The sequence below is a fragment of the Orycteropus afer genome, unplaced genomic scaffold (assembly GCF_000298275.1).
Source record: "Orycteropus afer afer isolate SDZICR_OR568_19922 unplaced genomic scaffold, OryAfe1.0 scaffold00074, whole genome shotgun sequence".
Taxonomy (NCBI): domain Eukaryota; kingdom Metazoa; phylum Chordata; class Mammalia; order Tubulidentata; family Orycteropodidae; genus Orycteropus; species Orycteropus afer.
The window spans coordinates 1,634,353-1,646,509 of record NW_006921661.1 but is presented as its reverse complement, the minus strand read 5'-3'; the positions used below and the strand labels follow the sequence as shown (position 1 = coordinate 1,646,509).

Sequence of the window (12,157 nt, the reverse complement as noted above, 5' to 3'; positions counted from 1 at the left end):
TCTTGTCATTTCTTCCATTTGCTTTAGCTACTCTCTGCTCAAGGGCAAGTTTCAGAGTCTCTTCTGACATCCCTGTTGGTCTTTTCTTTCTTTCTTGTATTTTTAATGACCTCTTGCTTTCTTCAAGAGAAGTCATCCCACAATTCTTCTGGTTTTTGGTCATTGGTATTCAGTGCATCAAATCTATTCTTTAGATGGTTTCTAAATCCAGGAAGAATATATTCAAGATCATATTTTGGCTCTCATGGACTTGTTTTAATTGTCTCCAACTTCAAGTTGAACTTGCATATGAGCAGTTGATGGTCTGTTCCACCATCAGCTCCTGGCCTAGTTTTAGCTGAAGATATTGAGCTTTTCCATCACCTCTTGCCACAGATGTAGTCAATCTGATTCCTGTGTACTCCATCTGGTAAAGTCCACATGTATAGCTGCCATTTGAGTTGTTGAAAAAAGGTATTTGCAATGAATAAGTCATTGATCTTGAAAAATTCTATCATACGATCTCCAGCGTTATTTCTGTCACCAAGGCCAAATTTTTCAACTACTGGTGATTCTTCTTTGTTTCTAACTTTTGCATTCCAATCACCAGTGATAAGCAACACATTTTGATTACATGTTTGGTCAATTTCAGACTGCAGAAGTTGATAAAATCTTCAATTGCCTCATCTTTTGCTCTGGTAGTTGGTGTATAAATTTGAATAAGAGTCGTATTAACTGGTCTTCCTTATAGGCATATGGATATTATCCTATCACTGACAGCATTGTACTTTAGGACAGATCTTGAAACATCTTTTGTGATGATGGAGGCCATGCCATTACTCCTCAATTTGTCATTCTTAGCATAGTAGATCATATGGTTGTCTGATTCAAAATGGCCAAAACTGGTCCATTTCAGTTCACTAATGCCTAAGATATCAATCTTTATGCATTCCATTTCATTTTTGACAACTTCCAATTTTCCTAGATTCATACTTTGTACATTCCATGTTCCGATTATTAATGGATGTTTGCAGCTGTTTCTCCTCAATTTGAGTCATGCCACGTCAGCACATGGAAGTTCTGACAGACCTACTTTATCCATATTATTAAGGTTGGTTCTACTCTAATTAGGCAGCTCTTTCCCGGTCATATTTTGAGTGCCTTCTGACCCAAGGGGCTAGTCTTCCTGCACTGTGTTGGACAATATTTCCAAGCTATTCATAAAGTTGCCCAGTAATGTATCAGACAGTGTTTCTCTCCTATTCATAAGGTTTTCCCTGGCCAATTTTTGAGAAGTGGATGGCCTCCTCCTTCTTTCTAGTTTATCTTAGTCTGTAAGCTGCGTTGAAACCTGTGCACCATGTACAACGCTGCTGGTGTCTGAAACACCAGTGGCACAGCCTCAAGCCTCACAGCAATGTACAAGCCTCACAGGATGACAAACTGACAGACAACTTTGTCTCCCTTAGCTGTTGGAAACTCAGGCATAGAGTAGCCTAATTACATGTCAATTTTCTTTGCCAGGCCTCTCAATATTTTGAACAAATTACTCATTCCCATCAAGTCAATTCTGGTTCTTAAAACAACCCTACAGGACAGGGTAGAACTGCCCCATAGGGTTTCCAGGCTGAAATCTTTACAGAAGGAAATTGCCATATCTTTCTCCTGTGAAGTGGCTGCTAAGTTCGAACTGCCAACCTTTTGGATAGTAGCTAAGAACTTAATCATGGTGTCATCAGGGTGTTCCCAAAATATGGCATATACTGTCTCTCCCTCCCTCAGTAAACTAGTGCTTTTTCAGTTTCAATGCAGCATTCAGGAATAAGCCAGAAGGGGATGAAGATATAGGGAAGGAAGCTCCAACTTCCTTACAGTAATTAGTCTCTTTTAGACATTAAGGCCAAACCCAAGCTACTCTCCTGTGGTTTTCAACTTTCGCCCTATCACCTGACGGTCAGAGCTGCTCCAAGCTATGGTTTTGCTCCACAGATATGGATGGCAGAAAGCTAATGAGCCTTAGAAACCACACGGCCTTTCACCTCACTGAAGGAGCCAGGAAAGCTTTCAAATCAAGCAGAAAAGTGGATTCTAGTATGTTGATGCATAGCGGGTCTTCTCACCTATTCTCCTAGGACTAGAATTTCGAGACTTTACAAAGCAACTACCACAGCAAGTAGTAAACCACTGCAGTTCATCTTAATTGGAGGGTATCTGGCTTCCTAATTAGAGGATCTCAAACCTAGCTTGCAGGAGGCCTCCAAGCAAGGTCTGACTTTGTGGAAGGATAACAAGCTAGGACAAAAAGCTGGAGAGAAAAGAAGTCAAGGAAGAACATGACAGTGTTGTGTATTTTGGGGCAGGGCTGAAACATATCAGAAATTGCACTAAAAGAGTCCAGCTAGGTGAAATGAAGGGACCACTGATACTAAGGCTTCTCCCCAAAGACCTCCAACCTTAATATCCTTTTTTTAATGGCCTATCTCTCTACCTAGTTATGTGCTCATTTATATAACTCTCTCCTGGATATGTCCACCTGGTTATCTCCCAGGTACCTCAAACCATATGATGATATACTCACTGCCATTAAATTGGCTCCATAGCGACTCATAGCGCTCAAGGGGGCTCATAGCGACCCCTCCTTGGGTTTCTGAGGCAGTATCACTATGGAAGTTGATTGCTCAACCTTCCTTCTGAGGAGTGGCTGGGGGGTTTGAACCTCCAGCCTTCTGGTTAGCAGTCAAATGCCTTATGCACTACGCCACCAAAACCAAGCAAGACTAGGTCACAGCTCTACTTATAACTTTTAGCCACTCCCCAGTGGCAGATAAAACTGATATTCTTTCATGATCTGACCTGTGCCCACTTCCCTCACCTCTTTCCCCACACATTATTGCTGCAAATACTCTAAGTTGAGCTGCTCCAAAGTAGTTGTCTTTCCCAGAAAATGCCATAATCTGTTGGATCTTTGTACATGTTGCCAATCTTTCCCTTCCATAATGGGCTGCCACATAGCACTCACCTCTTCTATCATCTCTACCTACTCAAATCCACCACTCCCACTTCCTCCAAGAAGTCACCATGATCACAGAAGCCAAAAGTGATTATTCTTATCCTTGAACGCCTGTAGCTTTGCCAGATATGCCATTATCATGACCCAGTTTTCATGGTTCCCGGCAGTGTTACCAAATGAAGTAGCACCTATAAACCTGATATCTGATGCACCAGCTGTTGTTGGAGCATAAAGCTTGGTAATGGTCCATGGCAGAGTTGTGCTGGGAATAAACATGGGCTCTGAAGCCAGAGAAGCCTGGATCTGAATCCCTGTGTCCCCAGAGTTGCTCTGGGAAAGTCACCCAAGCTCCGTGAACTCTGGTTTCCTGGGAATAATACCATCTGCAATGCCATAGGTTTATGCATTTGTTGACTGAATAAATCATGAAGTACATACATGAAGGAGCTCTGTAAAATGTAAAACTTCCATGCAAAGTAGTTATTATTATTATCATTTTAAATTACAAGTTACTATACCATCAGTTAGAGTCAGGAAGACAACTGGAGATTTTGTACAAGATATCAACGTGGGCATCCAAATAGAAATCTGATTCTGAAGCCCAATTTCAGCAGGGCTTAAATTTGCATACTGAAGAGCTCCAATTCTAATAGAAAATGTTCCAGGGCTGTCAGGGGAAATTCTCCTAAATTACAAAGCTGTCAGCTCCTGGTTTATCAACCTTTAACTCTGGAGTATTTAGCAGCATGTCTGTCTGGGTCCAATTTCCCAGGCTTCGATTAAATGTTAGGAACTGACCATCTCATTTTGTCTAACTCCCCACACTACTTTCCAGATGACTAGTGGGCTTGTCCCTGCCTCCTTCCAACACCTCCTCTTTCTTCTCTGTAGCACTGTCAATCTCTCAGATATTTATTATTCTGAACTTTGGTTTTAAACTGGCACTTGCTGTTAGGAAGGGGTACAGGAAATGTCAAGTCTCAATGGATATTATTCCTCAGTAGAAATTCTAACCTTGAGGCTCCCCTCCCATAACATACCTATACAGAAATAGTTCAACCTGATTGTTTCCTTGTTGATGTTTAATTGGTATCAGTGCTTTGCTTTCTGGGCTGAGAAGCTAATGCCTCTCAGAGAGAGAGAACAATTCCAGCTACACAAATGTGACTTGTAACGGGGAAGAATGCTCAATGCTCAATCTAATTTTCTCTCCCATCCATGAACATAAGACAATTTCTCTGGCATTAAAGCATCTCACTCAGTCTTTCAGTCATTAATAAGAATTAAATTCTGTTCCCTCAAATTTAAATGTAATTATATTTTGCCTGGTATAAAAAATTGAATTATCATTTTCAAAATTTAGCACTAATGCAACTGCTATGTTTAGAGCTTTAATTTTTTTTAACCCTGTTGCTTTCAGTTTTTTTTTTTTTAAAGTGTTGGGTGTTACTTTGCTGTTAATTGTGATTTAATTTGATAACAGAGCTTCTCAGCTTCCTACCCATCCAGTCATTATTACCATAACTAACCATTTGTGATTGCCTTTTCTTTTTTTGTGTGCATCTATAGTGTGTGTGTGTGTGTGTGTGTTAACAGAAAAAAAACTGGAAGCTCAAAGCATTTGAATTTGAATTCTAGAAGGTACCCATAAGTTAAGGTAGAAGCCCAGTCAGATTTAGCTAAAATAGCTAAAGAACAAGCCCTGACATGGAGTCTGAAAGGGAAATCTTTAATGTGTGTTGAAGATTTTTTTAATGCAAGATTGTCAGAGAAACATTCAGTGGACTCTGATTTGGACCCTGCTTATGTTTATAGCCTTACTTCCTGCCACTCACCCCCATGGCTCCAAGTCTCCAGTCAAATTGCAGTATGATTTTCCAAAGAGATCATATCTTTGTACTTCTGAAAGACTCAGAAACTACAAGGAAACTGAGCATCTGAGAGAGAAAGCAAATTGTTCAAGGCACACAGACTCAAAACCAGATCTCTGGCTATAAACTTTCACTATATATAAACCAAAACTAAACTCATTGCCATCAAATTGATTCCAACTCATAGTGACTCCCATTGGGTTTCCGAAGTGGTAAATCTTTACAGAAGTAAATTGCCCAGTCTTCTTTCCGCAGAGTGGGTTTGAACTGCCATCCTTCTGGTTAGCAGTCAACAAACTCAAATCTACTATAGTTTAAGGACTATTTGTCTAATTTAGATCCAATAATGGATTCTGAAAATATATCCTAATACTTCATTTCAATGCTTACCAAATGCCAGACACCATGCTAGATATCTGTGTGTGTGTGTGTGTGTGTGTATATATATATATATGTATATGTATAAGGGTTCATACACACATACACACACACATTACATTGTTGATTCTGACTCACAGTCAAATACACACACACACATACATACACACACAAACACAAAATATGCTAATTTGAAAAACGACCCTGCAAGGTAGGTATCATTAGCCAAATGTTGTGGATAAGCTGAGTCTTGAAAATCTAGCTTAGTCCTACTCCAAATCCCACACAATTCATACTGACTACACACACTACCTTCAAACCTGTGCCACTGAATATCTAAAACATCTCCACCTGTTATTCTGTGAAACTCAACTGCAATGAAATGATAAGAATCATAAACCATCAGCACGAGGATTTTATAGGCAGAATCTCTGCTATGTACTGCTTCCGTGAGCCAGCAACCCAAAGGAATAAAATGCAGTGAGAGAGCACTCTCAAATAAAAGTCATTTATGGAAGACAAGATTGGAGAGAGCTCAAAGAGCAGTGGAAATGAGGAATGAATTTATAGGGCCAGAGGACGGAAGGCTGTGGAGATGGGGAGTGGGGAGGAAGAAAGACCCGAAGGAGAGCCAGAGGAGGGACAAAGGATGAGGTGAAGAGATTGCATTTGAAACAGTGTCCCAGAAAATGCCACGGACTGTGAACTATTCTTTAGAAGTCATTAGCCTCGGAAAGAAAGGTAGGCTATTCCAATTCTAAAGACCATGTCAAAGAAGTTCAATTTCTTCCATTTTTCTAAGGTAGCTCCAAGCCAAGAAGAAGAAAAGCCAACTAAAGCATTTTGGGTGTGTGTGAGGGGGAGCCACTCTGCTCAGCAGTGCTGGCCAGCATATGGACTTTATGCAAAAGGTGATGAGGCATCCAGCCCAGCAGGGGCTGCTCCCTGGGGATGATGGCTTGGAGGATGTGAAATGATGCCAGAGGGTCATCATTGATGTCCAAGAGGGGTTCTGGCTGGTTGACACTGCACATGAAACTAACATGAGCTAGGTCTGGAAAGTGACAGAGAAGAAGCCCAGGGAGTTTGATTTTAGCCCTGTAGGGTGGTATATGTGTGTGGGGGGTGTCCTAAGAGAAAAGGGATTAGACTATTTCACAACATGCTGGGTTCATCCTGAGCAGAGTCTTCAGCTGTAGCCCCTCCTTATTCTGTGTTCCCAGTGGACTCTTTTTCACTTTGACCATTCAATGCTTAAGTCATTCATTCAATTATTGCCAAGGACCTAATGTGTGTTTGACTTTGTGCTAAGGATATAAGGATGGATACTGACTTCATGGAGTTCACAGGCTAGCTAGAGAGAGGCACACTTACAATACATTGCACAGTATACCACAGTGCTTCAGAGTAACCTTGGCCCAGATGTGGTTTGAATCTGGAATCTGCCACTATTAACAGGAGATGATGGCAAGTTATTTAACCTTTCTGGGCTTCAATTTCCTCATCTAGATAATGGAATAACTCTAGATAATGGGTAATACCTCCTTCACAGGGTTGTTATGAGCAATAACTATGATAACTGTTACAAAGCACTTAGTTCAGTGCCTGGTACATGGTAAGCATTAAAGAAAGGTGTGAGTTTTTAATTGATGTTCCATCCTGTGGTTGTCAAGAATAAGGGGCCTGGATTTAATTCAGTCTCGGCCACTAATTAACTGAATGACTTTAGCCAAGTCATTTCTCCTCTTAAACTCTTTCCCATCTGTAAAACAGTAGCAGTAATTAATCACCACTACCACTACCATCATTGTTACCACTACCACCACCACTATCATCTTCATCTTGAATGGCTCAGGGAGTCAAGTCCCAACTAGACCTAGAATTGAGGACAGAGGTATGTTTAGTGGTGGTGGTTGTGTGGGATATATAACCTTGACTCTTCTGGGCCACAGGAATCTGTTCAACTAGTTCTCTTGTATGATTTGTCAGGAAGGAAGACCACATAGACTTAAGGCAGACTTTCTGAGAATAGACTAGAAGTCAAGTTGCTGGGAACCCAAGGACCTGAGTAAACATTTGTATGAAATCTGACTTCACTGTTTCCACAAACTTAACCAAAGTGCTGGGGAAATTGTCAGCTCACATTTCATTACAGGGCTGGTTGCTGAGTGGAGGGCATGTTGATTTAAGCTGCTTTCATTAAATTCTGTTCTCAGTGCCAAATAGCAAGACACTCATCTCAGTGAAGAGACAGGCCTCCCTCCTAGGAGGTGGCGGATAGTGGGGGCACATCTTTGCCAACCCAACAACCCAGAGTCAATGCTGATGGTGTAAGGATCACTTAGGTTGCATCTGTTGGTCCACAGTGCCCAATGGTAAAGCTCTGGGCAATGTCTGTGCCAGCTCTGCCATGCCAAGCAGCAAATAACAACAACAACAACAAAAATGATAATAGAGCTACCATTTGCTAAGTGTTTAAGTGTGCCAGATACTGTGCTACCATCTTGCCTGTATTTTCTCATTTAACCCTCACAATAATCCCATAATGCAATTTTACATAAGAGAAAAATGAAGTTTAGAGAGGCTAAGTGACTTGCTGAAGTCATTCAACTAGTGGGAGCACGTATTCCTAAATAAAACCCAGTGCTTGTTCTACAACCCTGTAGCTGTAACTCCCTGAGCATCGAAATAGTCTCTTAGCTATAGTGGGATTCAGTCAACAAGGCACCTCTTATCTTTACCATGAAATCTCAATACGTATAAACTAACTTTCACTCAGGGAAAGTGCCTGTGGAAGGGAGGTGGTAGAAACACATAAAGTGCTTACTCTAAGAAAGGCACTATTCTAAGGGCGTACATAAATTAAATAATCTAATGATCACAGAACTCTCTGCTATATACTATTCTTATCCCCATTTCTCACATAAGGAAACTGAAGTCAAGAAAGTTAAGTACCTTGCCAAGGTCACACAGCACGTGGTGGAACCAGGATTGAACCCAGGCAGGTACTGCCTATACAGTAGGGGATGAAGAGAGAGAGCAGCTAATGTGTTTTCATTACCTTTAAAAATGGCTTCCAGAGGGAAACTGACATCTGGGGAGAAACAGTGAACTCTGGGGAGGCAGCACAGAATGATGGGTAGCAGGGTAGACATGGAGTCTTAGGCTGGGGTTAGACTCCCAGCTTCATCACTCACCAGCATGCCTTAGACAAGTCACTGCAACTCCCTGAGCCTCACAGTGAGCTCTCATAGGATAATATCATACCTGTCATCCCTTCCTCACAGGGCTGATGTTGTGTGTGTGTGGGTTCTCTGTGTGTGTCTGTGTGTGTTTCTGTGTGATATATTTGTGTATGCTACGAGGTAGTTCCTAAATGCAAACTGTCAATTCCATTGCAAGGAGAGTCAATGATCTCTTTGTTAATATTAGAGGCTTTCATCAATGGGTGTTTTAACCATTATTGTAACAATAATCAACACCTATTGAGCCCTTATCATGAGGCAAGTAGAATGGTTAAGTGCTCTTTGGCATTATCTTAACCTTTTCATGACTACATTAGTTTCTACTTTGATTTTTTGTTGTTGTTGTTGCTACTGTGTGTTTTCAGTAATGGAAGGCATGCTGAAATTAAAAAAAAAATTTCTTTGAGGTAATATGGATTTTGATACAATTATGTGGGACACATATATCCCAAGGGAACTCTGGTGGTAGGATTGGTGAGGTAAGAGCTGTTTCATAAGATTCATGCAATTAAACAGGTCCCCACTAGGCAGCAGCACGCACTACAACTGGGATTGGAGCTTCCAAAGAAACCTGAGAGGCTGAAAATGTTGGTGGGCAACATATGTCCCAAAAGTTACAAAAGGATTAAATTGTTATTGCTGGGTGCTGCTGAGTTTATTTCAATTCACAGTTACCCCATGAGACAGAATAGAAAACTCTAGAACATAAAGTTTTCTTGGCTATAATCTTTACAGAAGTAGATTGCCAGCTCTTTCTCCCACAGAGCTGCTGAGTGGGTTTAAACTATCAACCTTTAGTTTTCAGTCAAGCACTTAACTGTTGTACCACCAGGGCTCCTTATTTAATACTCATAAAACCTCCATCAGGTAAGTGCTATTGTTGTCCTCATTTTATAGCTGAGGGAGCTGAAGGAACTTGCCCAAAGTTATAACTAGTAATTAGCAGGGCAAACATATGAACCTAGGTCTGTCTGATTCAGGAACTCATTTCACTATAAAGTGCTAATTTGTCTTCACACTTTACCCCATACACTTTTCATACCAATTATGAGGAGTGGTATATACAGAATTGCATAGGGCTAGATCTCACAATTCTATCCAAAGTCCCTTCCAATTGGTCTAGAGTCTTTTATAGGGCCAACTAAAGAATACTTAGTAATCTCACCCAACGTCCTACCTGCCTTCCTTAGAGGCTGTGGAATTTCATCAGGGATTAACAATGCAAAGGACAACTATATATCTATCATAAATTACCTTTGTGGCCAAATAATGAACAATACAAGGCAGCATAGCTTTAAGAGGGCCATTTATTATACTGCCATAAACAGAGCTATATAAAAAGAATTATTCTTGAGACCTTGAACATCTGTGCTTGCAATCATGTCTTTACATGAGCTTTGCAAACAAGGATAAAGTTCAAGTGAGGCTGTGTATTGAACATCAATTCTCCTTTCAATGAGGAAAGGTAATTCAAAGTATTCCAAAGGCGTAAATGCTACATGGATCTCAGTTTTGCTAAAGGACTCAACCATCTTTCTTGATCACAACTAGAATTGTTAATATATAATATAATTAATTTGAGTTTCACTTTTTTTCAAACACTATGGAATGGTAAGAAAGAGATTTGAAGATGAAAAAAAATGTGGTTGGAGATGTTAACACTTTGTGGCTGTATGTCTTTGGGCAAGATTACATAAACCATTTCTGAGTCTGACTTTCTTTATTGGTTTATTTATCCTCATTTCTTTGTTTTTTGTCTTCTCCCCCCTAACAAGAATGCAAGCTCTACAAAGGTAGGGACTATCTTGTTTATTTCTTTATCCCTCATGATTGGAAGAGTGCCTAGTACACTGTAGGTGTTCAATAAGGATTCATTGTTTAAAGTATTAATAAATTGGTAAAACAGGGATGATGATACCTTTGTGAGCATAACTTATTATATGCCAATACCATGCTTGGTTTCCACATATGTTGTCATGTAATCCTCACTTTGAGAGGGTATATAAACCATAAAGTACTTACAAACAGAAAGGTACCAACATAACTGTCCTTTGAACACTGAATGTTTAAATCCAATGGTGAACCAAATGTACCAACGAAGAACACAATGAATCAAATGTCCATTAGTCCATTCATCAAGAGTCAGGCCTATGTTGTGTCTTGGGGATGAAGACATGAATGAGACATGTGTAAGCTTGTTCATGGAGCTTACAGTCTAGTAGAGGATCTGCCCAAAGAGGTAGGTGGGGGCCAAAGCACAGGGAACCCTAAATACTATACTGAGTTTAGACTTCATTCTGAGGAGATGGGTGAAACCAAAAGGTTAGGTGGCTCGGGCATGCATCCTTTAAAGACTTATATCTTGCAGACCACACCTAGAAACACTGTTACTTATAAACCTTGTTTCTAGGGATCATCATCTTAATGTAACAGATGAATTTTTTTAGAAATACACCTATAACTACAATTAACATTGTTAAGCAGCAGGGAGCTCTGTTGGGGTAGTGCCTAAGGCATTTGACTGCTAACTAGAAGGCTGGTGGCTCAAACCCACCAGCCACTCCTCGGAAGGAAAGTTGGGCAATCTACTTCTGTAGTGATAGTGCCTCGGAAACCCAAGGAGGGGTCACTATGAGTCAGATCTGACTTGACAGCAATGCATTAAGCAGCAATAGCTCCGGGCCACCACTATGAAATGAAAGGTGTAGGGACCTAATTTCTTAATCCCCTGCCCATCTAAGTGTAGAAGTACTGAAGGCTAAGTGTTTCTGGCAAGAAGAAATGCATTCAGAGGCATGGGTAGACCTAATCCTGTCACTGAGAACAGGATTGTATCACTGCTCAGTCTGAGTGGTTAACACAATATTAATGCATTACCTCCCCACTTTATCCATGCTGTACCCTTCTGGTCCCCACATTTACCAATAGAGCAATCATGTCCAGTCCAGCTTGGGTCACAGCTGCAAAGCCCAGTGTCTGGGAGGAAGGTTCCATGGCCTGAGCACTGGTCCAAGCACGTGGCCCTTGGTGTCTCACAGTTGGTGCCTCCCCATCCGACAGAGCAGTGGCACTCTCCTCTCACGCAGACACCCCGGCCTGAGCATGTGGGGTCCATGCAGTCCACTGGGCAGCAGAGGAAGAAAAGAGAGGTCAGCATCAGAACAGCAAGGGTGATGCTTCTTTAGGCAGACAACTTTTAGTGAAGAGACTTCCCACTTTCTGGTAGAAGGATACCGACCTTCCTGTGGAGAGGCTGCGCACTATAGTGCAGGGAGCAATAACTTTGGCAAATGAAAGACGTGGGTTCTCAGCTCTCTCCAGTGACTGGCTTTGATTGAGTCATTATAATCTTTGAGTCCCTGATCCTTTGTCTGTAAAATACGGTAAATGATCCTGTCTCATAGGGTCATGGGGTGGACAAAATAAGAAATGTACATTAAGCATCACCACCGTGCTTAGCACCTCTTACGTCTGTAATAACTGCAACCTTTTTGCTGTTGTTCACTTATGTTTCTCCATCTTCTAGAACAGTACGTGGTACATAGGAGGTACTCGATAAGTATCTGGAGAACAAACTATTATTATTTGCCATTGCCTAATAACACTTTGATTTATACGAGCATGGGAATAAATATAAAGATTCCTTGCTTTAAATGAGAATTTTTTTTTTTTTT

At 40.9% G+C, this 12,157-nt stretch overlaps 1 protein-coding gene across 1 annotated transcript in view; it reads right to left on the bottom strand.

The window, feature by feature from the left end:
* The window catches only part of TENM4 (teneurin transmembrane protein 4), a 562,032-nt gene that overhangs the window by 193,403 nt on the left and 356,472 nt on the right, over positions 1 to 12,157 (bottom strand). Inside the window, exon 11 of the mRNA XM_007941024.2 lies at positions 11,406 to 11,606. Within this exon, the coding sequence (XP_007939215.1) occupies positions 11,406 to 11,606 (201 nt within the window). The remainder of the gene's footprint in view (positions 1 to 11,405; positions 11,607 to 12,157) is intronic.